At 40.8% G+C, this 26,938-nt stretch overlaps 2 protein-coding genes across 2 annotated transcripts; both read left to right on the top strand.

Annotated features, from left to right (window-relative positions):
- The first annotated feature begins 608 nt into the window (after nt 1–608).
- On the top strand, nt 609–14,495 carry alpi.1 (alkaline phosphatase, intestinal, tandem duplicate 1). The gene is made up of 11 exons (XM_008302157.1): nt 609–949; nt 1,587–1,712; nt 5,847–5,962; nt 7,175–7,349; nt 8,858–9,030; nt 9,864–9,998; nt 10,093–10,168; nt 10,831–10,965; nt 11,199–11,390; nt 11,729–11,845; nt 13,032–14,495. Exons 1-11 carry the CDS (start codon nt 865–867, stop codon nt 13,304–13,306), a joined length of 1,605 nt encoding a protein of 534 aa, XP_008300379.1. The 5' UTR covers nt 609–864; the 3' UTR covers nt 13,307–14,495.
- Nucleotides 14,496–16,608: 2,113 nt separating this feature from the next.
- On the top strand, nt 16,609–26,484 carry LOC103372503 (intestinal-type alkaline phosphatase-like). The gene is made up of 11 exons (XM_008302159.1): nt 16,609–16,684; nt 17,574–17,690; nt 19,459–19,574; nt 20,462–20,636; nt 22,586–22,758; nt 23,098–23,223; nt 23,354–23,423; nt 24,069–24,207; nt 25,047–25,237; nt 25,358–25,474; nt 25,968–26,484. The coding sequence occupies exons 1-11, from the start codon at nt 16,609–16,611 to the stop codon at nt 26,231–26,233; spliced, it is 1,566 nt and encodes a 521-aa protein (XP_008300381.1). The 3' UTR covers nt 26,234–26,484.
- The last annotated feature ends 454 nt before the right edge of the window (nt 26,485–26,938 follow it).

Genomic DNA, 26,938 nt, shown 5'->3' on the forward strand with positions numbered 1-26,938 from the left:
GGGGAGAGAAGACATTTTCATTCTGCAGGCGGGCTCCACTACCTCACAGAAGAAAAATGCTAACCCTGCTTCACTTCCCACGGAAAAACCAGCCAAGTTGACTTGGTAAGAGAAGGAAAATATTGGGGTCTTTTAAATGCAAAAATTCAGAGGAGGAGGGGAGGGACGGGGGGGAAATGGAAATATGACCATTTTCCTGACATAAAAAGCAGAGCACATCAAAACTCAATCATGATATTTTCAAGAATAGGTTGGACTTGGTTCCTTTTCTTCCCTTGGACTGTTTTTCCAGGGTATGGGGGAGAGAAATGGAAAGAGACATAGTTATGATTTGTATCATGATGGATGCCAACACAAATTGGGTAGCCATTTTTTTTTTCTTCTCCCTGTTAGTGGGACTGCTGCAGAAAAAGACCCATTAGACATTTACCACATCAAAGAACCATTCAAATCTCTATCATACACGGAGCAGGGAGCCAAGGAAAGGAGGGAGAACTAAATTAATGCAACCTTTTAAAACAATAAAAAAAAAAAAAGGGGGCTGGTGCGTTTTCAGGAATCAAAGTGAGGAGAGGGGCTGTGATGCTCTGCAGCTCTTGTGTGGTCCCAGCTTCTCTTTTTCTGTCTCTCCCCCGGCTCTTCCTCTTTCTCTCACATTCTCTCTTCCCTCTTTTGTGGCTGTAAGCCTATGAGCTGGCGTGGGCCCTTCCTTACTACACACCCAGCGGGGCTTTATAAAGGCAGGGCCGGAGGTCTCAGCAGCCACACACACTCTCTGCCTGTGCCTCTTGCCTTTTGGTCTGGGTGCTGCTCTGAAAGCCGGCTGTGTCAACCGCTCCAGGCTGCAGGTCGCGTGGATTAGAGATGCTTTACGGGGCCCCCGATCTTCTCGTTATCCTTCTTGGCTCCATCCTCGTGGCCGCGGGCCAGGCCGCTATGGACAGCCAAGGTGAGGAGACGACAGAGTTGTTGTTGTTGCATGAGGTTGGGATATTAGTAGCACTGCGGGCAGACAAACAGACACACAGGGAGACCCGAGCAGGTAAACCTCAACCTGGGAAAGGATGAGTGAGTGAGGAGAAAATATTTTTAAAGAGCCTGAAATGCGTTGGTGCATGAGGACAAACTCAGGTGTGTGGGAGTCTTTTAGTGGACAAAAGCTTGTGTCAGTGTATTTTTTGCCTGTGTCTACCTGTTTGTGTAAACTGTGGGATGGACTGTTTGTCTTTCCGTTGTTTTGGTGTGTGGCTGGAGGAATGTTCCCCTTTTGACTTCCTTTGCTGTGAGCCTCTCAGTGGGCATGAACGGACAGAAACCCAAGTGTCTTCTTGGCTGTTTCTGTCATTTTTTTACACTTCCTGAGAAACTGCTCTTGTTGTTTATCCGAAAGTGTCAGAGAGAAGCAAAGGCTGACGAGTGCATGCAATCACTGAAACACTGAAATTTATCTTCTGTGACATTACACACACTCACATATATTAAGCAATCACTGTTACATACAAGGCTTATTCTCTGAGATTTGCCCACATCCATTCACACTTACCCCCTCATCCCAATCTCTGTCTGTGTGTGTTGTCATGGAGCAGCGCTGTACGAACTGGAGAAGGAGCCAGCCTACTGGGATGCACAGGCAAAGACAACACTGGATGCTGCACTGAAACTCCGACCTCGGGATCACCAGGCCAAGAACATCATCCTTTTCCTCGGTGACGGTAGGTCCATCATTATGAAATCCATTCTAGCAAGCATTCGGCACTGGCATAGTTGTGGTTGAGGTTTGTGCAAGAACTGTGTTGCTTTCCTCCTTACTGACAAAAATGGGTTGAACAGTGCACTGTGTGAACAGCAGCGCAAGGATGTCTATGTAACGACATTTAGACAGTTTGGTTAATTAGTTCAGACTTGTAAAACTGACTGTTTGTCTGTGGGGACTTGACAAGACAATGCTTGCAGTTGTGGGAGTACTGGCTGAAGTAGAAAGGCTGACAGAGTGTGACATTAATCACTTAGAGAGGCGGACAGTTGGGCATACAAGGCATGTGACACTGGACTTATGACTGCTGGACTTTTTTATTTTTATTTTTTGGCCTTTTTGCCTTTATTTGAGAGTGCAGTTGAAAGGGAGACAGGGAAGTGGGGGAGAAGGACCTGTGGAAAAGGACCATGAGTGGGATTCAAACTCATGACTATAGCTCCTGTACATGGGACACCAGCTCAACCAGGTGAGCTATAGCGGTGCCCCATAACTGCTGGACTTTGTATTGTTTTTTTTCCTTTTTTGGTATCACTTGTCAACATTTTTTTTGGTTCAGTCACGTAGTTGGTTTTCCTACAATCAACCAAGTTTAAAAACTGAGCTCGAGTGAATATTGGACTTAAATCTATCTTTTGCCAAGAATCCAGACTCCAAAGGACAGATAACGTTTCAGTTCACTGATTGTCACAAACTGCATGTTAGAACTCAGCTCGCCAGAGGAAAAGGACCTAACATGCAAACTAAAAATGAATGTTTTCTAATGAGTACTAGGGTTTTTGAGTAGCAACGTAAATCAGCACAGGTCACAAAAGGGGGAACAGAGGTCAGATGCTACTCTAAAACAAAAAGATGTCTAATGGCAAGGTTTAAACTCACTTACCTGGCCTCTATTAACAGCAACATAATACAAAATTAAAATCCTATGCTGCCTTATCTCCATTTATTCACCAAACAAAAACTAGAGGCAGGAGTAGCGCCCTTGTTCCAGCCTCCAGCGACATTATCAAACGATTCACAAGTCTACAATGGGCAAACTTTTTCACAGCCACAATAGGTACCAGAAATCATACAAACAAGAGGCACAAAGGCAAGCTGCTCTCTCTAAATCTCAACCTCCCAGATTTGCAGTTTGGCCAAGCAGGTGCTGTAATGACAGGCGCAGCTTGATTGGAGTGCAGCGCTGCGGTACCGATCCAATCAGGAGGCCGGATGGAGGAGGAGCTGAACGGCTGAACCGGGTCCAAGTGCAGGCACCAATCCAGGACAGGGGCTTGTACATACAAATTTACATATGGAACCAGGACAAGGTTAATCACACCAAAAGGAGCACAATGGTCCAGGGCCCTGCTCCTGTTTTGTAGGTTCGGTATGAGGACTTTGAATTTAGCAGTGTGTTTTATGCATTTACATTTTGCACCCTTCTCCGTAAAGCACTGAAAAGGCACTGCTTAAATTGTCCTTAACATTGTGCTGATGATAAAATATCAAAAAACGACAAATTATTGTTTTGGTGATGATTCATTGGGAAAAGTGTAGATGCTAATAACAGCAGGTGTTTGTACAAAGGTGTTTAACCACATGCTTTTAAAATAAATAAGTGTATTGTATGAAAATGATAGAGGGCAATGTTGTCATGTTCAGTCTGACCTTGTGTTTGAACCACTTTGCTTAAATGCAGAAACAGCGACACAGAAGTGTGCTGATGTGGCTTCGTGTCACAGTAGCATGATGGCGCTGCAGTTGGGTTGGTTTAGTAGGTTTAGCGCAGAGCAGCATTTTATGAATAAAACTTTCATAAATGAGAAAAACATACTTTTTCTTTGCTAACACACTATGTATACGTCAAAAGAAATATAATTTTAGATTTAGCCAGACTCATAGAGGTGTGGAGCGGTTACTGCCTAAAACAATACCCATGCATGAAAGGGTTAACAAATGTTCTTATAAACAAACAAAGCAACGTTTATCCTCACCAAAATGCATTGCGTGTACTCCTAACTAATGCATGTTAAATGCATTTTCTTCCTCACAAAACATTTACAAAGCAATTTTTTTAATATATTTTATATCGTGCATTGTTTGCACTCTTGTTTTCTTGTTAGCAGTCTTCTTTTCCACTGCCTTTGCTGGCACAGTTCTGCATTTGTTGGCACCATAAACTGCCGATTAGCTGAGTGTAGTATAGTGTGTGTGTGTGTGTGTGTACAGTGTGAAACCATCTGCACGATTAGAGTCCTGGCAACAATCACATGCCTATTCATGCACTGCATGTTCACTACCTTGTACCTTGAACATCATGAGATGCTTGATGGTCCCTCCTTCAGCGGTGTAGTCTGGCACTGCAATGCATGAGGTCGACTTTTGCCAGTTAGGGAAAGTTTCCATCTGGATTAGATTTGATTGGAAAATTCCTCACATTAATTGTCACTTGTGCGGTGCGCTCGCAGCTCGTGAGGCATTGAATTAATTTATGTAAGGAAAGCCGTTTAAAGGCGTAAAAGATTTAAGAATGTTTTTTCCTGTTAGCTACTACAGTATCTGGTTTAAATCAAACCTACTTATTCACGTTCAGGGTGGTCGAGGCTTCTCTCCTGCCTTGCTTTGCCCAGAGCCTGTTCTCGGTTTAATGACTGTGACTTTTAAGGGAGAAGCAAACACACAAGTGAGTTTCTTCGACTAGAAAGTCAGTGGCAACATCTGAGAAACTGGACAGGACACAGCACAAGATACAACAGATTCCTTAGCTGTTATATTTTTCACTTGGTAGCAGCTTAATGTGTGCTGATATGTTGAATATTCGACCAGTAGTATCTGAATAGTTACCTGGAAGAATTAGTGTTGAGCCTGGTGATGATTTTGTTTTTTTAAAGGTTCCACATTGTGTTAGATTTCTCCAGAATGCATCTTTCAGTTATACTGCTGCCGTCCCCTTCAGGAAGGAGACTCACTCTGCATCTGTGCTTGACAGTGCAGAGCAGATGTGTGTGAGACCAGGACATTCTATCGCTTCTGACTGTCTTTTTGAGCAATCATTTTACATGGTCATTCATCAAATTTACAGCACAGTTGTTTTAAAGTCATATGTATGGTGAGTTTGCCAATGTTGGGGTAAAAAAGTACAAGGTGTTTCAGAAAGGTTCCAGGACTGGTGTCACAAAACTACAAACTACGAGTTTTCCCCTTCAAACGATCAACCATCTACAAAGAGATCCTGAGGCGTTTGCTTCCTTCAGTGTGCGAGAAGAGGCGAGAGCTGTGGCAGGACGAGTCGTGGCTGCTTCATCATGACAACGCCCTGAGCATCCCACAGTTCCTGGCTGAGAAGAACATCTCTGTGCTGGAGCAACCTCCCTACTCACCCCACCTGGCTCCGTGGGATTGTTTCCTCTTCCCCAAGCTCAAGGGGGTCATCAAGGGGACCCGTTTAGAAGACGTGGACGACATCAAGATGGCTGTGATGACCGAGCTGTAGAGGAGAATCCTTCCAGAAGTGCATGGCGGCGTGAAGAGAAGGCTGGGGAAGTGTGTTAGACTCCAGGGGGGCTACTTCAAAGGGGAAAACTTGTAGTTTGTAGTTTGGATTAGTTTGGACACCTCGTAAAGTCAGTGCAGAACAGCAGCTTGAAAATGTCTGATCAACATGTAATCTTAATAAGCTGCATTTCACTCCCTATTTATGCTCTTTATCTGACGAAACAGAAACAAGAAAAAATTGGAAATTTAAAATATGCAAAGAGCTTTAATGAGACTTCTACTGTGTTTAAATGCTGTATATGTGAGCACAGAGAGCAGGAGAGAAGGAATGGCAGAACTAAACATTCTTATCTTTTACGTTACATCTCTTTATAACAACCACAAATTACAATAAAAATGCATTTAAAGTCCATTTGTGGGTGCAGCTGATGTTAACTGACTTCACATGCGTTGACTTTGTTTGCTCATATTTCACTTCTTCAGTGGGGCCTGCGCTCCAGTTGAAGAACTATTACTTTAATACATTATTTATTATGTCCGTAGACAGAGATAGCTCGCCTAAAAAATAAAGTCGGACCATAACAGTGACCTTCACTTGTCAATCATTGTCTCGTAGGAATGGGCGTGTCCACAGTGTCAGCAGCTCGAATCCTGCGAGGTCAGATGGAGGGTGGTTCTGGGGAAGAAACCATGCTGGCCATGGACACCTTCCCATACGTGGCCCTGTCTAAGGTGACAACACAGTTCTGCTGACCTGTAGGTTCAAAATATAAAAATGCAACGCAATCCGTTGGAACGCTGGAATACATGTTCATCATGTGCAAGTAAATACTTCTAAATGTTTCTGTTCCTCTGCATTTAAACATTTATCACAGCTTTTAGTAATTGCAGCTTTTTACCAGCACATTATCTTAAAAATATTGTATTGATATTTGTAAATGGAAAAAGGAACACGTTTCACACACACACAGTTTTCAAATACATCACGGCTAAGAAATGGAAACAGGCCAAAGCACTTTTTTTTTTTTTTTGTAATCATCTTTGCACTCTGTTACCTCTGAATTGCTTTTGCCACGACACACACACACACACACACACACACACACACACCCACACACACACACACACACACACGCATGCACACACACAATTCTTAAATCATGTGTGTGTGTCTGAGTGTTCACCAGGCATGTATTCATGCACACAAATGCTTATAGATCTTTGAATGCGCCCGGTGCTGCTGGGTAAATCAATACAGTGTGACACATGGAAGAAAATAGCAGATGAGATTTAAGGGACAAAAAGAAACAGAGACAGAGAAAGATTCACTGCAAATGAATCCTTCAGTTAAAAAAAAAAGCAACAACAAAAACACAGAGTGGGTTGATGGTTTGTGTCCATGTTTTATATGCTTTGTTCCCTTAACCTGTCACATCTTGTTGCGTGCTATCCCCCCTGCAGCTTCATTCCTCAAAACTTTTTTAAGGTATTTTGTTGAAATCAAGACTTTAACTAAAAATCCTGACAGCGTGGAAGAGTCAGATTGAGCATCCTGAATCCTATAATCCATAAATTATTGTAATTTAAGTATAATTGAAGGGATGGCTGAGTATTTTGTGTCTTTGGTGTCTTTCCCAAACTATAATCAAAAAAGGGGTTTACATTGGCTTTGTTCAGGGGGAAAAAAAAAAACCCATAACGTTTTCTAGTTGTAGATTTTTCCCAGGAAGATCTGCTGCTCAAGTGACAGATCACCAAGCGTCATTCATCAAATCAGCTTAGAGGAAGGGGAATAATGCCTTAATTATACCATGGGCTGGATGGGAATATACTCATTTTAGTATATAAATACTGAAATTTGCTATAAATTAAGGTTTCTGAATACTTTCTGAATCCACTGTGTGTTTATTTGCTCTTCTGTCTGTTTGTGTTTCTGCTCCACAGACCTACAGTGTGGATAAGCAGGTAGCGGACAGCGCCAGCACGGCTACAGCCTACCACTGTGGGGTGAAGGCCAACGCGAAGACAGTAGGACTCAGTGCCAACGCGGTGGCCTACGAGTGTAACACCACCTTCGGCAACGAGGTCTACTCAGTGCTGCGGCGTGCTAAAGCTCAAGGTAGAGACACCACATGTCTTACAGTGTATGACTTGGAGCTGTATATTCTTATCTCTAGATATGCAATAACTGCAATCTGCCCTAAAATATAATATGAGGAATAAAACAATCATCTGATAAACTGCTACTCATCTGTCGGCGGTTAGTGTTCAATGTTCAGAATGTATATAATAAAGGGAACGTTTCATGTTGACCTGCCTCACTTGTGTGGCTGTGGTCATTTTACAGCATATTTTAGGAACAATAGCACTCATGTGTCTAATCTATAAATGTCTGCATGCATTAGGTGTAGACACACATGTTTGGATGATTTGTGTACGTCAGAGCATGACATAGCAGATGGCGGATCTACATTGTGTTTAAGTATTGCAAGGTTTGGCTTTACAATAATAACAGTTTTATTTAAAAAAATATTACCTTAATTAAATAAAACACAGTAAACTCAAACAGCAGTAAAATAACAATTAAGTACATGAATTAAAGGGCAGCAGAGAGTTTGCTCACAGTGATCACTGTAATCAGTCTGTGTAAACTATAAGAAAGTGGAGGGACAGGAATAAAGAAAAGAACTCTTAAGTTCAGCCTCCACAAAGGGGTACAAAAAATGCTGGACAGCTATACGCTTTTCTTTTTCCCTCTATCAGATCCAGCAGTATTACTTTAAATTCAGTTATAAGGAAGCATTCAAAATAAATGAATGAAAGAAAATAGAATGAATACATAAATAAATCAATAAAAATCAGACTATCAAGAGGGGCCTTATATTCATAAAGGTCCCCTTGGCAAAGCTTTTTTTTTTTTTTTCAAATCATCGTTCTGCTTGCTATGATGCTGGACCAGGCATTTTTAAAAAAGAAAAGAAAAAAAAAAGATGCTGGACAAGCCTTCATTAATGCTACAACCCATCTAGTGGTCAGCAGAAAGGTCTTTATTTAAATACCTAAAAGCTACCATCTATGGGGTAAAGTGTAACAGCAAAAGCAACCATGCCAGCATTGTGAGCTCCAGTAGCAAGAGTGTGGTTATAAGTGCAAGCTACACAGGGCATACTTTTTATCCATACTTTCTCAGATGTGGACAGTTAAGCCCAGGTACCACCCAAACACTCTTCCCCTGTCAGACTATTGAGGGTGCAGAGGGCTGTAGCAACAAAAAGGAGGTCAAGATGAATCAATAGTTCAACAAAACATTGGACTTCACCACAGGAGATTGTTCATTTCCCATTTCACACAAAAAGTGTCTTTTAACGACGTTCTTTCCACAGCTTTAAACGTGTGTGTACTGTTGTAACCACAAAGGCCCTCTTTTTTAATCAACTCACCCAAAACCCAACCAACCAGAGAGGAAACGGAATTGTTTCTCGGTTAATACAGAACCAAGAAATTCATGTAGTGTTCAGAGAGTAGAGACAGATACCCTTTCTAGTTGTTGGAAGATTCTTTCACGCTGCATTTATTTAACGATTACCTGTTGTAGCTCTAACTTGGGTGTGTCTGTGTTTTGTTCAGGTAAATCAGTTGGCATAGTGACCACCACCCGGGTCCAGCACGCCTCCCCAGCCGCTGCCTACGCCCACTCCGTCAGCCGCAGCTGGTACAGTGATGCAGATCTTCCTTCCAGCGCACGCCAACACGGCTGCGTCGACATCGCCACCCAGCTGGTCACCAACATTGATATTGATGTACGAGAGAACACTCCTTACGGACTTTAGTTTTAAATGTGTTTTAGGACTTTAGGAACATTTTAACAGACTACAGGACTGATAGACAAGGTGTAGGGAATATAAAACAAGACACGACTCTACATGGAAGTGATAAACTAGTCTTTAACTCATCCATATTCTTCCCCCCTCATTACAACTCTTTGAGTTCAACAGGAGATTGAAATTTCTGTAAATTATATCATCGATTTCAGATACATGATATTTGAGTGAAAAATTCTACTTTTTTAAAAAAAAATACTGTATAAACTGTCATTTCTGGCTGAATGCTGATGCACACTTGGTTTTGTGCCTCATTGTTAAATCATATTATCCCTGAATAATTTATCCCTTGGGACGCACACTGCACCAAGGAATCATGTCAAGTCTACTGCAGCTTTTAATGTAAAATACAAGGAGTGAGCTCTCAAATCAGAGTGTCTACCCTAACATAGATAAACTAACACAAAGCAGCATACATAAAATATCAAAGCTCTCCCTGTAGTCAGAACAGATGTATTGCTTTATGACATTGCAAACATAGACTTGCACAACCAATAGAGCATACTTACATCTGTCCCATACGCAAAAGACGGGGTGTATTTTTTGTCCTTAAGATCTCAACCCAGCTTTGAAACCCACATACAAATGAGCATTATATACTCTTAACCATTTTGGTCTTCAGTGCTCTGATTTTAGCCAATCCACTGAGAGAGTAATTTGCACTAGATGTAAATACTGGAAAACTGCAGGGACCAGCCGGTACACTTCTTCTATTGATTCTCATGATTGCCTTCTTTCTGATGTCCTTTAAGGTCATTCTAGGGGGAGGCAGGATGTACATGACACCAAAAGGCACCCCTGACCCCGAGTACCCTACGTCCAACTCTCGCAAGGGCGACCGCAAAGACAAGAGAAACCTCATTGACGTGTGGCTGAAGGCTAAACCAGTACGGTTATTGGACATTACTGTGAGATATTTACTTATCTTTTAGGCAATTGCAACTATTTACAGTTTCACCTTTCCTCTGCTGTTTGTTTCAGAACAAGAAATCGCACTATGTTTGGCACAGGAAGGACTTTGATGAGATAAATGTTAGAACTACTGACCGCCTCATGGGTAGGTATATATGCATGTTATAAAGACATATAGCATATCGCGTTTTGCTGATAAGCACAGATACATAAGCCTACTGTAGTCGGCTACATAAACACACATCAACGCTCCAGACATGGTGAATAAAACTGGTAGAAACAGAAAACAGGCAGAAAAACACATTAAAACACCCAATATATCTGTACTTCTGAGTCTTTGTTGCACAAGGGTTGGCAGAGAAACTTATCGAAGTTGTGAAACTTTCTCAAGGGCTTCGAAACAAGAGAAATCCAGTAAACTCAGCTTTCATCTTTATAGCCATGTAAAGTAAACTGTTAATAGTCGGGCACTGTAAATGCACAGTTGAGTGGTGTTATCGCCGCCTACTACAGCAGTAAAAACCAAAGGGTGTGTTCCTTGCTGTGATGTGTTGGACAGAACAGACTTCGTTGCCAATATCACAGAGCCATTATCATCTTGTTATCATCTTGCCCACTTATATAGCTACCCAGTGAAGTACGTTTGGTTTATAACTATACAAGCATTCCTTTTGCACTTGGCTTTTAGACGTCAATCTCTCATTCTGTTTTTATTCCCATTTAGAGCGACCTTAACATTGCTGTCTGTTGTTGCATCGTTTTTCATACTAACACGTGATCAAACGTCCTTTTTGTTTGCTGCTCCAGGTCTGTTTGAGCCCAAGGACATGAGATTTGAGGTTTTCCGGAATAACACGCGTGATCCATCCATTGTGGAGATGACAGAAAAGGCCATTCAAATCCTCAGGAAGAATCCCAAAGGATACTACCTATTTGTAGAAGATGAGTACCATATACCAATCGTCTAATTCTAAATTTAAAAGACGCTTATTCTTCTTAACGATGTAAGAACACACTCATGGTAATTTGTGTCTTGAAGGAGGATTACCATGAACTCTTGAAACTTGCTTCATTATACCAAGATACATGTAAAAGCATACCTCTTGATTTTCAAAAAAAAAAGTATAAAATGTTTTGGGCCTAGTCTAAATTCCTTTTCTGTTATCCTCCGTTACGAGGGAGAATCGATCACGGCCATCATGACGGTATTGCCAAACTGGCGCTGACTGAAGCGGTGATGTTCGACCGTGCCATCCAGCGAGCAGCGCAGCTCACCAGAGAGTCTGACACACTGACCGTGGTCACTGCTGACCACTCTCATGTCTTCACCTTTGGTGGGAACACACCTCGTGGGAATCCCATCTTTGGTACGATTCAGAGCATGAACACTTGTTTGCGGTGCAGATTGAAGTTAGCATGAAAATCATATTCAGGCGCATGAAAGTTACAATAAAACGAGCCCAGAAGACAAACACATATGCAAAAAAACTCCATACCTATCTAAAATACCGAGGCTAGAATAAGACATTCATATATGGAGATGTTTAATATGCATCATATTTAAGATTGAAGAACTTGCATGGTGACTGCTTTGCTTCTTTTTTTTTCTCTCAAAGTACAGATGAGTTTGTGTCCTTATGTTTCCTTCAGGTTACAATACAGGACACTGTTGCTCACCTCTCCCCGTGCTTTGTTTGTCATTCAGGTCTGGCACCGAAGAAAGCAGACGACAAAATGCCTTTCACCAGCATCCTCTATGCCAACGGCCCCGGTTATGTTCATATAAATGGAACCAGAGGGAACATCACAATGGTGGATTATTGTAAGCACAAGCTAATGTCTTTCAGATGCTGCAGTCGTCTGCGCCGATGTGTATACAGACAGTTTGAAGTGATGTGGTTATGGCTGACTCATGCCTGTGTTTTTCTCTTGAAAGCAAAGATGAAATATGATGTTTATAGCATTCACGGTTCAGTCCTCTGCTTTGTCCTCCGCACAGGCCACAATGTGTACGTGTAGCTGAAAAAGTTATTTGTATTTCTTTGTGGAACATTTGACTGCAGCGATCCAGTTCCTTCCTCTTGTTCTGCACCATTCGTTTTAGTCATTGCATGGGTGTGTATACCTGAGGGTGGAAACACCTCTATGTAGGGATAAATTACCCCGTAGAACCCCCAAGGAGGTGTTTTTGGTATTCGGTTTTGGAATCCAAAAGAGCACATTCAACCCCATCTGGCACCTTAAGTAAACAAGTGAGGGGTTTGTGTACAAAAAGGTTTGCATCCATCTGGGTAAATATGAAGCACTGCACAAGTCAGCATCTACATTATATTCTCGTGAAGGCTATGAAGCCCAAACAGCGTTGCAACGTTTATTCAGAGAAGTAGACGTAAACAAGAGTGAAGGTTTCCAGCTTTTTTTTTTTGGTGACAATCCATCTACAATACAAGTGAAGGACCCTTACTCATCAGGGAGCACATCATCTGAAAATCCTTGATCCCACTTGTTTTACGGCATTGTTTGTGTCGCTTGAGAAAAGTCAGGCACTTGTTGCTGCAATTTTATCAAAAGAACCTTAATTACCTCCTGGGTTTAGAAAATGTTGTAATTAAGTGTAATTAGGTAAATTACAGAAGATTTGCAAAACACCATTTTATGAGAAAAACAACCACGAAAACATCAATGAGGTGAGTGTAATGTTAAAGCTACCCAAAGATGCTCTCTGTAGTGGGTGGCATTAATGCAATCTCCCCTCAAAGGCTCTTAATGGCAGGGTGGCAGAGACAGGATTTTCTTTTTTTTTTTTCTTCAGTAAAATAGTCATTTTTATTGCCAAGTGTCTCACGGTTCACAGTGTGGAGTGAAGCTGAAGTGGACTGACTTTGAGGTTAATTTGTGGCAACGCAGTCTATAAAGGCATTTGTGTTCTACTTATAGTCAATGATCCAAGCATGGAGTTTCCTAAACAGTATTTTGTGACACTCTACACTCTACTTGTGCCTCTCTAGACGACGAGGAGTACATGCAGCAGGCTGCCGTCCCATTGGATGCTGAGACGCACGGCGGGGAGGATGTGGCCATCTATGCAAAAGGCCCAATGGCTCACCTTTTCCACGGAGTGAAGGAGCAGAACTACGTGGCGCATGTCATGGCCTACGCTGCCTGTTTGGAGCCTTACACGAACTGCCCCCCTCACCCTCACAGCCACTCTTCAGCTGGACGTGTGAGCGCACCTTTCAACCTCCTGTGTGGCCTGCTTGGCCTCCTCTGGTTGTTCAGATGACCCCCCGAACAGGCACAAATCAACACAGACCTACACAGTTACATTGCATGCATGCAGCAGAACAGACTATGCACTAAACACTCAGAGTGTACATGCACACATATGCACTGTATGCGCACAGGCTGGCAAATCAGAATGCAGGGATAAACGTTCACAAGTACTGTATTTGTCAACAGAAAAATATTCACATCACTTAATATCTAACCCTGCACACTTGTAACCTATCGTGCATGTAAAATGCAGGCTTAAGCATGCATGTGTTAACTCTTTTCAGGTGCATACTAACACGCAGCCAGGCACTGCAGGCTAGTACACACACAAATATGCAAAGATTAACAGTCATTCATGTGTGAGCAGGTCTTCACGAAACACCCCTTACCATTGTCTCCATTGCAAAGCCTTTCACACTTGCAGTACTTTATTTAAACGGTTTCTTTCACTTGCAGCCTGCTCTTCCTCATCATTTTGTTTAGCTAGAGATTTTCCCATTCTCATTTCTTAAGTTTATTACATCACTGTTCGCTGTAATTTACTAATTACGCATTCATCTGAGGTCTTGCCCAGAATAACTTGAAATACACAAACAGTCTGAGGGCTCACTGTTCAACCTTTGGAGCTTTAGGCAGGACACACAACTGTGCGTGATTGTCGCTGTCCACAAGGAAGAAATAACTCCACGATGGCACCAGAAACCGGAAATAAGAGCCATCACGCCGTGCAAAGCTGCAACACAAACAGACCTTTCAAGAGCTCAGTAAGATGCAGTTCATCTTTCTGAGTCTTTCAGGAAATAGAAAATACTGTATGTAGCATTTTTTATTAACTATGTAACGTGACCTCATCGGTTCCCATTATGTCTTTCATTAGATTGTATGTCACTTGATGCAGTATGTAATCTATTGGAACTGTAAATGAATGTATTTCTTAAGAAAATTGTAAATGTATTTTTATACTGTTTTTTTCTGCAAATGTAAAAGCATAAAAAATCAGGTTTTCTTGGTGAGTTCATTCTTCAGTTCATTTATTTTAGGGTAACACCTTATTTTATGACTTCTATAGATGGATTTACTGACGAGAGCTTTGCACAGTTTGGTCTAGTGTGAGCATTAAAGTCAAGCATCAGGCCTCACAGCTAGTGCAAACACTTGACACAAGGTTTAAGGTAGTCAACACCTCATTCTGATTGGTCAGAGTGCATCTGGGGTGTGTTGGATACACATGGGAGATGTTTTAACGGATTACAAAATGAAAATGCGCTGAAATGTATTGAAAATCAACTAATCATCACATGAACATGCAACAGTACTCTCTAAAAGGTAATACCAAGGCTTACTTGAATCACATCAGTGTACTTCACTTATTTCTCATTGTCCTGTTCATTTAACTGATGGACTGTGACTATGTACTCATTTTTTCCTTAAAGAGTTATAAAACTTGAATGAACTCGACTTGAAACGTTCTGTTTCTGGACTGAACACAGAGCTCAGCAGTGCACATGTGCAGCAGAGAAGTGCAGGAGAAGTTTCTGGAACCTTTACGGGGCGGCTGTGGCTCAGGTGGTGGAGCGGGTCGGTCAATGATCGGAAGGTCGGTGGTTCGATTCTGCCCTGTAACCTGGTGTGAATGCGTATGAATGGATTGTTGAGGTGGTGGTCGGAGGAGCCGTAAGTGCAGAATGGCAGCCATGCCTCTGTTGTAGCTACCACCACCAGGATGAATGTGTGTGAATGAATAACTGACAGTGCAAAGCGACTTTGAGTGTCTAGAAAAGCGCTATACAAATCGGATAAATTGTTATTATTACTATTATTTAAGTTTCTAACACTTGGAAAGATCAAATTCATGATACTATTTTGCTATTTTTAAGTTCACAAAATTGAGTAAATACAGAAATTTTAAGTAAACTTTACAAGTAGATATGAAGTAAACTGAATCTAAGACTAATGGTTATATTTACTTACCTTTTCTGAGTGCAACCGGTTTCCTAGATTTGTTTAAGATCAACTTTTCATATTTTACAGTGTACAAAGGAATCAAGTAATGATTGGTACCTTTAAAACAAAAAAGTAAAAATAGAGGAAGTAACGTCAATTTATCACTTCATTTAATTCACAGTCGACTCAAGGATCAACCATGTGACGCGTTTGTCTGCAGAATATAACAAACCTTCAAGAATATATTTCCAGTTTTAACAAATGATCGTTCTGTTGGGTCCCCGTGCAATAGAATCATAAAGTGCAGAAGACATGTCAGGTTCATTTTCATATTTTTTTTTAAATCTTTTGCTGTAATGCATCCAAATGCTGATTAGAAATGCTGTGACCTCTGAACCACAAGGCCGGTCAGCATTAGAGTGCTGTGGTTTTAAAACTCACTGCTAAAAACAACAACATCTTGGCCTGCTTAAATATGAGCTACAGAGCTCTTTAGCACTGCAACACAATACTGAACTCCTCACCACCGCTCAGTGATGATTTATGGTGGCTCTAGGACAACAGTGACTAAAGTTCCTGATGGTAAACATAAGCAGAAAGTGCGTTTCATTCACTACGCCAGCTAGTCTGGACCTAATAAATAGACAAATAAAAAGTAGATAATGGATTTATTGGATCGCATTTAAGATCAATAATTAAGCTTCAGTCCAGTTATTTTCCTTTTCTTCTTCTGTCAAACTCACACTTTAAAAAACAAAGAATATATCATTTCCTTACACGTGTATCGAGAACAAAACATTCCGAAACTCACATGTGGCTGAGATTTAAAGAGGAAAATAAATTAGTTTGAAAACTTGTTTGAACAATAAAGTTGTTGACAGTGTGTTGTGACTGCGATGCACAAAGCGTCTTCATCTGGGTGCTGAGGCGTGAGTGGAGATGAGCTGCTACACCAGATATGAATCTCACAGCAGCAATTCTAGGAAATCTTTTTTAAATGCAACTCCGCCATCCTCGCTTTAACGCTATCATGTGAAACACTATATAACACAGAGAGGTCCATAAAGTCCTGTCATATGCCGACTTATTAATCACACCTCCATATTTGATGATTATAAACAGCATTTAGAGTTTCTTGTATGTTTTTAAAATGCCAATATGGAGTTTACTTCCTCTTTTCCTGTGTGTGTGTGTGTGTGTGTGTGTGTGTGTGTGTGTGTGCACGTGTGTTTTTGGTGTTGTATGTTACCTCGTGCTTACGCTGTCAGGCTCCTCCGTGTGCCCTTTGCTCCTTAGCTGCAGGTATAAAGGGACTTCGTGTGCGACAATCGCTCCTGTGCTTTTTTAAAAGTACTGGTATACAACGCTATGGCCGGCAAACATAACTTGGTTTTTACTGGGTTACTGATTTTCATTTCAGTGCAGTGGACTTTGTGTGCTCAAGGTAAGAACCTGTTATGTGTCGCTGTTGTTCGGTAGCTGCAGAAAACCAAGAATATTGCTGTCAGATGACAACTGGAGTTCAAGGACAATGCAGAGACAGTGACGGACACTTTATGATTCTTGTTTTATGTAGTAAGAACAAGATAGACGTTCTTCATCCCACAGCAACATCGTTTTTTTAATCTTGTAATTTTATTAAGCAGAAAATGAAACAAACTCTTTAAGTAAAATGCTCTAAAATATTCACAAGTTTATGTTATAAACCAATGTGTTTGGGTGTTGGTTCAGCAGCCCCTAAAGTTGTAATTACTGTCCGGATGATATCTGGCAATATTTCTTATAGATGGTGTCAGATAAGTTTGACATGCGTTGGTGATGAGGTAACACTGCTTCACTTGCTCCTGTCAGCTATGTAAGCAAGATTATGCAGCTTGAGATGGTCTCATAACGTTTCAGTCATGTTTAACAAAACAGTTGAATAAAGGTTTGTGGAATATACTGAGAGACTCTGTCAAATGTTAGTTATCCATGAGAAAACTATCAATAAATGTAGTTTGTTACGTTTATGTTTCTATTTGCAGTGTTTAAAAAAAGGTTAGAAGTACGACATTTCTTATGGACGATGCATTTTCTGTACAGCATGCAAATCGTTTATTGCTCACGATCTTAAAATCTCCCCCTCATTTGTTCTTACTTTATTGCAGCATGTTTTGTATCTGCATTCCAGTATCAATGAAGAAACTTGATTCACTTTTATTTTAGTTTTGCTTTAAATATCAGGGATTCCAGAATGTACGATTTCGGTCTTTATTCTTTCAAAATAAAAGCATCACCTGGATGGTTCAGGTATATAGGCTGCTTCATAATACTGACTTTTGTCTTGCCTACAGAGGAAGAGCTCCATGCCGACTTCTGGAACATCAAAGGGAAGCAGGCCCTCAACGCTGCCCTGAATCTCCAACCCAATATGCACAAAGCCAAGAACATTATCCTCTTCCTGGGGGACGGTCAGTCTGAAAAAAAAAGATCTTTTCCAGTCCTTAAAACTGCTTCTTCAAATTGTCAAGTATTTCCCCCTTCTACCCCAGACCATTTATTCAGGTGAAAAGAGGCCAGTGGAGCTTGAAAGTGTGAGTTCCACCATCACTGTGGTCACTGGGAAAGAATGAGGCCGTACTCTAAACCAAATCCACAATTTGACCTTGAAAATAATGGGTTTATGAGCAAAGGGAGACAAACGTTGACATGTGATCACCTTCTTGGAATCCAAGCATAACAAAAAGAACTGAGGCTCAACCACAGTCTGCGCTGCATGCGTAACCATTTCCCGTCGTAGCCTTAACTGATCCGAACACCACAAAAATCCATCATCAGTGTCTGAAGTTTCAGAAATTCTTTAGAACTTCGACTAATCTTCACAATTTTAACCCAAATCTTTGAATCGGTACACAGTATAGTTTTATTAAAAGTAAGAAACAGGGCTTCCGCTGTAGTTATCGCAAGAGACAAGAAATCTCATGGCCTATCCTGAGTAAAGGAGCCGAAAAAGATAAACCAAGACTTTCTGATATCGTGTATCTGAACCTCAGCCTTGTCTACAGACGTCTCACACAAACGATGTAGTTGTTCCCGTTTGCTTCACGGAATAACATGACCCAAGCTCCCAGTGTGGTAATTCCACAATTACAAAACGTATTGATTCATTCTGATTTATGGTTACAGCAGCCGCCACTCCTGCCTGCATACATGCTGACCGAAGCACAAGCAGCATTTTTATCAGTGTTTGGGATTGATCAGTAACTTTTAATAATCTCATAAGTGACATGTTAAGTTGCAAAGTTATTACTGTTAATGACTCCGTGGAAATACACGAGAAAGGAGGAATTACATATTTTACCTTTAACATAAGCAGTTTCCCCTGATTCAGTGTTAAAGCGTCTACTGTATTTGTGGTGAAACACAGTGGTTCATACTTGATCTGTCACATGTTTGTGGATATTTTCAAAAGCATATGAAGAGTTCATTTGCAAAAACAGATAACTCCATCTATACAAACCTTCAGAAAACCCACTGTTCCATCGTCTGCCTCAATCAAACTTAAGTTATCTCTGTTTTCATCATTTCTACTGAGTCAAATCCACCCAACTTCTGTTTGATTGATATTATCTCAGGCTAACAACAAAAAAATAAGTTTTCTGAAGATCTACAAAAGTGGAGTTATCTGTTTTTGCAAATTAACTCTTCAAATACTCAGATTTGGGGAGACAACTATGTGTCAGAAACTACATGTAACATTTATTTCAAGTCATTGTGGTCATCAGATTGACCATCAGATTATAGTGAAGAGCTCATTTGCAAAAACAGATAACTTCATTTTTGTAGATCTTCAGAAAACTTATTTTTTTGTTGTTTGCTTGAGATAATATCAATCAAACTGAAGTTGAGTGGATCTGACTCAGGAGAAATGACTTAAGTTTGATTGATATAGTCTCAGGTAGACGATGGAAAAGTGGGTTTTCTGAAGGTCTGTGTAGACGGAGTTATTTGTTTTTGCAAATGAGCTGTTCACTACATGAAATATATTGAAGTCTGACGGAGGAAAAATCTGGATTTGCTTTGCATGTTCTCCATCTGTGACTCTTGATCGCTAGGAAGTCTTTGACTGCCCTTCAGACTCTCACATCAGCTGAGCCTCATGAGGTTCTCTTCAGAACAATGGCAGCTCTGTGTTTCCCTGATATTATCTTCTCAGGTGTGTTTCCACCTGTTTTACAGGTATGGGGGTACCGACGGTGACTGCTGCCCGGATCCTCAAGGGCCAGCTGGCAGGACATACTGGAGAAGAGACCAGTCTGTGTATGGATACCTTCCCCCACTTGGCACTCTCTAAGGTCAGAACACTCTGATTAACACATTCAGACTGATTAGCAGGAAGGTGTTGTTAACTGTGAAAAGATTACACGCGTGCATTTATGGTGCTTGATGACTCCCTGCATGGCTTTATTATGCAGATTGACTTTCTAATCCTGCCAACTGGGCCCCGGTGTCACTATCCCAAATGTGAACATGGGTTTATTTTGTAGGAGATTGCTTGGGGTAAAACTGGCACAAACGGACATTTAGTAATTTAAAAGTCGAAGAAAATACTTGCATGCTTTGCTCAATGGAATCTGAGGGATGGCTGTTCAGATTGTTAAAAAAAATTGTTTTTTATAAGGAGGCTGTTTATGAGGTTGCATTTGTTGTCATAATTATCAGATTGCGACCAAAACTAGTCTGCTATCAGTTTATCTTAGATCTGACTTTTGTACTGGGCTTGTACCACAGGTTACGCCAGTTTCTTTAGAATTCATGAAATGATTTCTGAAATGAACTTGATGTTGTAATGTGTGATAATGTTGTATTCGTCCATATTTAGTGGGGAATGTTAAGGTTACCCCAAATAAATAGGTCAAATAATCTGTTTGGACCCTCAAATTAACTTTATTTCATGTTAGGGCTTCAAGGCAACAAGTTCATACCTCCTGCAAAAAGTACAACACAGAATCTGAACCTGCTTTCAGGTCCAATTCAATGGCAACCACATCTAACATACTTATCTTGTGCGTCTCGAGACACTCAAGGTTACAGTGTTTGTGAGATTTAAGGGTTACATGTTGTTGAAGAATGTTATTATACCTGACGGTGGCTCTGAGTCACAATAGATAAGAACGCCTGCTCAATACTTGAGATAACAAATATTGATGTGCGGGTGTGTGATTGTATTTGGTTGTTACAGACATACAACGTGGACCAGCAGATGCCAGACAGCGCTGGCACAGCAACAGCGTACTTATGTGGTGTAAAAGCCAACTACGGCACCCTGGGCGTCACCGCTTCCACCCCAAGGTCCAACTGTAGGGCCACCTTTGGCAATGAAGTCACATCTATTCTGCACCGGGCCAAGCAAGCAGGTAGGCCCACATCAACGAAGCTCTGAACACTTATCTCAAACCCTTCTGGTGACTTGGTGGTTAACACCGTCGCCTCACAGCTAGAGCACACCGGGATCTTTCTGGGTGGAGTTTGCATGTTCTCCCCGTGCAGTGTAGGTTCTCTCCGGGTTCTCCAGCTTCCTCCAACAGTCCAAAAACATGTTGAGGTTAATTGGTGATTCTAAATTGTCCATAGGTGTGAATGTGAGTGTGCTTGGTTGTCTGTCTCTAAGTGTAGCCCTGTGATAGACTGGTGACCTGTCCAGGGTGTCCCCTGCCTTCACCCTGAGTCAGCTGGGATAGACTCCAGCCCCCCTGAGGATTAAGCGATGTATAGATAATGGATGGATGGATGGTTTAGGACTAAATCTGTCACTATAAATGTATGTTCCCAGTTTATGTTTTCGTGGTGCTAAACCAAAGTTATATAAGTCTGACGTCGAGTACCCAAAGGTAAAAAGGCAGCACACAAACAGCTTCAGGGCAAAGCTGACTCATCTCAGTTTCACCAATTTGTTCCGACCACGTCAAAAAAAAAATAAAAGTTTAAAATCTGCTTGTGACTTAGTTGACAAAGGAGAAATTCCTCAGAACTGGAATCAATCAAATGCAAAACAGATGTGATGAAATTAAGATTCTACTTAATTTGCCGTCCATGGTAGACAAAGGAGACACATCTTAAGCCTAAAATAATTGAATTACAACAGACATACTTGGATTTATCTAAAAGAACTTTTTCGATGTGGAAGATGCACTCATTGTAACAAACCTACTAATGCCAAGTTTTTTTTTCACACTTCTAAGAAGTTTTCCCACCAAATGATTCACAAATTGTAACACAACATCAGTGATTTATGTCCCCAAATCCTCTATGACTAAAGAAACAAAGACAGCACACAAACAATGACTCTATAAAGCAGCACAGAGAACATGGAATATACCGTAGCCAAGTATTACTGTGAAACCAAAGTTGGCTCTATTCTGCATTTCACTGGACTTGAACGAGTAATTTCTCATGCCAGAGGGAGCAGTCTATCACAATTACAGTCGCACAGAGAGATGTACTTTATCTCAACAATAAATACAATGACACCTGCTGGACTAAGCGACGACAGTTTTATTACGCTTCCTCTGAATATGTTCAAAATACAGAACTTATGTAGGATGTTTAGCCCAGAAACTGTGACTTCAGGCAGAATTGTACCATTTTTTCTGTTTTTTGTCACTGTCATCAAAAAAGATTCACCATGAGACCATAGGGAGTCGATTACTAAACCAAACACCTGCCAAATAAATGACATGACCGCCGCTTTTTTCATGCTTTGATGAAGGAAACAAGACTGAAAAGTTTGGTTTTTTTTCATTTTTATTTTACTGAATTTTACAGTGGTTCAGGGGTTGTCACCTTACAGCTAGAAGATGCCCGGTTTGCGTCCTGGTTGGGACACCTCTTTCTGAGTGGAGTTTGCAGGTTCTCCCTGTGTAGTGTGGGTTCTCACCAGGTTCTCCTGCTTTTTCCCACATTTCAAAAACATGCAGAGGTTAACTGATGATTGTAAATTGTCTCTAGGTGTGAATAGGAGTGTGTTTGTTTGTCTCTCTGTGTAGCCCTGTGATAGACTGATGACCTTCGCCCTGAGTCGGCTGGGATAGGCTCCAGTCCTCCCATGACCCTTGTGAGGATTAAGCGTTGTATAGATAATGGATGGATGGATGGATGGATAGATGGATGGAGATTAGTCAACCTTTTTCTACAGCCCTGTGTGTGCTACCTTTTCACCTTCGGCTATACATCTTCATAACTATACAGTTCCTTTAGTGCTTCACATCAAGTGTATATATCAATGCAAATGTGTCCCGCATACTCAACCAAAGTCTTGTTGCCTTTCGTGAACCTCTATGAACGACAAGAGCATTGTGTGTTTCAGGGAAGTCAGTCGGAATTGTGACTACAACCCGAGTGCAGCACGCCTCCCCCGCTGCAAACTACGCTCACTCTGCCGACCGAGGCTGGTACGCTGACTCCGACCTCACCCCTGAGGCTGTCCAGAACGGCTGCCGTGACATTGCTTACCAGCTGGTTCACAACACACAGATAGACGTAAGGCTTGATATGAACGTATTTCTGTAACAAAACAATCTGAGCACTCATACGATGAAACAGTGAACAGCAAGTCATTAAACATGATAAAGCCTCTCAGATAAGATGTGAAATGTCTTTTTCTATAACCTGGAAGACAGAGAATCTCTAAAGATGCACTGTTAAATTAATCTAATTCTGAGCATAGTCTGATAATAAACCCCTTGTACTGTAGATTTTTTTTGAGGCAAGACTGCTTTAAACAGTGTAACTCAAAGGAACAACATAAGGGAATAGTAGGGAAATCAAAATTTTAAATGTATAAGAACATATAAAATCTTCTCATATCCCTCACTGCAGGTCATTCTTGGCGGAGGTCGTCGGTATATGTTTCCCAAAACCATGCAAGATCCAGAGCATCCAAAGGAGATGGGATCCCGAGATGATGGACAAAACCTTGTTTTGGAGTGGATGAAGAACAAAACGGTAAACAGCATCTTATACAAGTGTACTCATCAGTTTGGATGTGTATATAAATGTTATCGTCTCTCTAGCTTTGTGTTTCTATACATGCATTCTTTCTAGCTTGGCCAACTTGTTTGTTCTTAACCTACAGAATGTTAAATATGTTTGGAGAAAGAGTGAATTTGATGCTGTCAATCCTGCGACTACAGACTTCCTTATGGGTAAGAAGAACTGTTCATTCACCGCTTACAATGATCTCATATAGGAGTGCATATTTGGACATGAACAAGATTTTGGTATTTTGGCTCCTGTATAGATATACGATGGTAAATGGTAAATGGTCTGCACTTATATAGCGCTTTTCTACCTTTGCGGCACTCAAAGCGCTTTACAATTCACCCATTCACACACACATTCATACACCAATGGCGACAGAGCTGCCATGCAAGGCGCTAATCTGCCATTGGGAGCCATTTGGAGTTCAGCGTCTTGCCCAAGGACACTTCGGCATGTGGGGAGATCGAACCGCCAACCTTGCCATCAGTGGACAACCCGCTCTACCACCTGAGCCACAGCCGTGTACTGTATACTTATACACAGCTTTTTGGGTAGAGAAGTAAAACTTGATAAAGGTTCTGCGACAATCACTTGTCAGTAAAACTTCATGTTTTGCTTAAAGACCACCAGAAATGCTAACTGGGCCTCACTTAGAAGGATAGCATGCTTTGATTATGTTACGGTGCAGGTTAAAGCAATAAGATAAGAACTTTTTTTTTTTTTCCACAGAAAACTTCACACATTTTTTTTTTCAAATTGGCATTTCTTAGATGTGAAAAGTGAGTGCTGTAAATCCTCTCTGTATTTAGGTCTGTTTGAGCCAAAAGATTGCCGCTACGAGTTGGACCGCGACCCGTCTATGGATCCCTCCCTTGCGGAGATGACAGAAAAAGCAATTAAGATTCTCAGCAAGAACTCTAAGGGATTTTTCCTCTTTGTGGAAGATAAGTACAAACTCTTTCACAGGCAACAAACAGTCCATTAAATGTCAAATCCAAGTTAAATGTTTGATCTGAACCTCTGTGTAATCAATCAGGATACAATATAAACACTGATTCCTTGTCATGCTGACATTGTAAATTAATTGTAAAGATGTTAAAAAATTATCTATATTCAGCTGCACATATTACAGATTCAGATTCCTTTGGTGTCAAATAGTTAATCAGACAGTGGATATCTGATTATTGGAAACTTGCCACCTAACTATGGCGGGAATATTGGAGTTGCATGATCATGTTTTTGCTCACCACACAGTAAGATTTCAACACATGCAACGACTCTTACGTATAATATGTAATACCTTAAAAAAGAGCACACTGTAGGCGAGTATCTGTAAAATTACAAATCCATTTCATACAGTTTCATTTGTTTGAAACCTAAGCTCATGAGAAATGGAGCAAATGGATGTGTAGAACTTGAATTGACTGTTTAAACTATAATGAAATCTCCATTGTAATAGGACTGCAACAAAAGCCATGATAATCTTTATTATTAGGAATCTATTCTTTCATTTAAAAAAAAGGGAAACAATGGCATGCTTACCTGTATTTCTGAGGATAAATTTTAACTCTTGTTGCATCGAGGTTGTATTTTGAGGCCCATTCTTATTTTTACATCAGATTACACATTCAAAAACAATACAGTTAATGTATGGGGATATAATTTTGAACCAGTAACGGTTTTGTTACATTGCACAATGGTGTTTTTATTTTAAATTGTAAATGAGACTTTTTTAGGAGCTATAGTAGAGATGCTTATTTGTCAGCAACTTTCTTTTGGACTTTAAGGGGGAGAATCGACCACGCTCACCACGGAGCCATGGCCAAAAGGGCTATGTATGAAACTATAGAGTTTGATCGGGCAATTGAACGAGCAGCCGGACTCACCAGCGAGCTGGACACTCTGACTGTAGTCACTGCTGACCATTCCCACGTGTTTGCTTTTGGAGGATATTCTGTCAGAGGAAACTCTCCTACAGGTAAAATACATTGCAGGAAAAGTCCAAGAACTGAACTGATCTGAGAGATATTTTTGAGTGAATATCATCAGATGCTCTAAACTTGAACACACTGGTACCAATTTGTCCTGTGATTTACAGGGGTGTCACGTTCACTGGCTACTGACAATAAGCACTTCACCACTGCTCTGTATGGGAATGGACCAGGATACCAGATTGAGAATGGAACCCGCCCAGATATGAATGAATCAGTTTCATGTAAGTGTACATTGATACCCTTTCTGAGGGAGACAACGTAATATAATAGCTCCATCTTGTGGTGTAACAGGATACCTTCAGTGCAGACACAAAGACGTACTAAATGTAGCTGTTCACTGTCACAGAAAGTTTAATGAAGAAAAAAAAAAAGCTCCCACATTGATTTTGACATTTTAAAGGACAGCAATAATAACAATGATTTTCTGATAATGTCTATGCAGAAACATGATCTGTTCCTTTGACTTACCCTAAAGACTGTCTAACTTACATCTGACCACTAATGGCATACTGCAATAATACAACAATTGTAATACAATATCTCTGCAATAAATACAGCATTAGCCTACAAAGCTTACAATATTTAGTTGTTGCTGTCTGACTGATCTTGCTATTTTATCAACTCCTCTGTGTGCTAACTGTAGGTTTGCAGTTTGTCTGTGTATGTGCCAGAAAACTTACTAACGTAATGATCCTCTGTCATATTTTCCATCAGCGGATGATGACTACCGTCAGCAGGCTGCTGTCCCTCTTGATTCAGAGACCCACGGCATAGACGACGTAGCCATCTTTGCCAAAGGTCCCATGTCACACCTTTTCCACGGGGTCCAGGAGCAGAGCTACATTGCACATGTCATGGCTTATGCTGGTTGTATAGATCCCTACCAGAATTGTTTGCTCACCGACCACGCTGGAGCGATGCACCCCAGCCTGCTGCTCCTTCTGCTGGGCCTCCTTCTCTTCTCCTTCTGTTCTGTCTGAGCCGAATGACCACGCTATCTAAATAAATTATCCTTTACACTGTGATATGTGAATGTAAGAGTTGTACAAATCTGACATCAGCTGTTTTTAATAATTTGTGCTTGTTCAGGTAACCTTGTTGTGAAAAAAAACATTACTGTTATTATTGCATAGAGCCATGACTCTAACGTTGTATTTAGCCCGTGTATATATATAAAAATTTGTGGCTGTAATTATTTTTGGAAATGTTTGAATAAAATGGTGATTTCCTACTGGTATTATTCAAATATTACTTATATTTGCTTTCTATAAGAAGACATTTGACCCAAAGCATGTTACATACAAGTTGTAAAAGTTGTAACCTTCCATAACTTTGAAGTCCCCTACATTTCCACTTTATTGTCATCAGTTCTTCCTAGAGATGCTGGCACCATTTTGTCCTAAATCTCAGCACTTGCACATCCTTGTTAAGATTTTGAGGGCCCTCTTTTTCCTCGCACAATGTAATGTAGTGCATCTTGTACAACAGTTACACTATCAGTGGGTTTTCTGCTTTTCTGGTTTTTGCTATCACATTAACAATTTGATGTTTAAGTGGCTGGTAAGTATGTTGCTCCTGAAGCACAATTTTATACCAAAGACGATTAAAATACCAGACCCATAATTTGGTGTGGGACAATCAGTTTTCTCCAGACTAGTTTTACTTCATTCAGTCTTCTGGCACAA

This window comes from Stegastes partitus, unplaced genomic scaffold, assembly GCF_000690725.1.
Source record: "Stegastes partitus isolate 25-593 unplaced genomic scaffold, Stegastes_partitus-1.0.2 Scaffold1768, whole genome shotgun sequence".
NCBI classification, from domain to species: Eukaryota; Metazoa; Chordata; class Actinopteri; family Pomacentridae; genus Stegastes; species Stegastes partitus.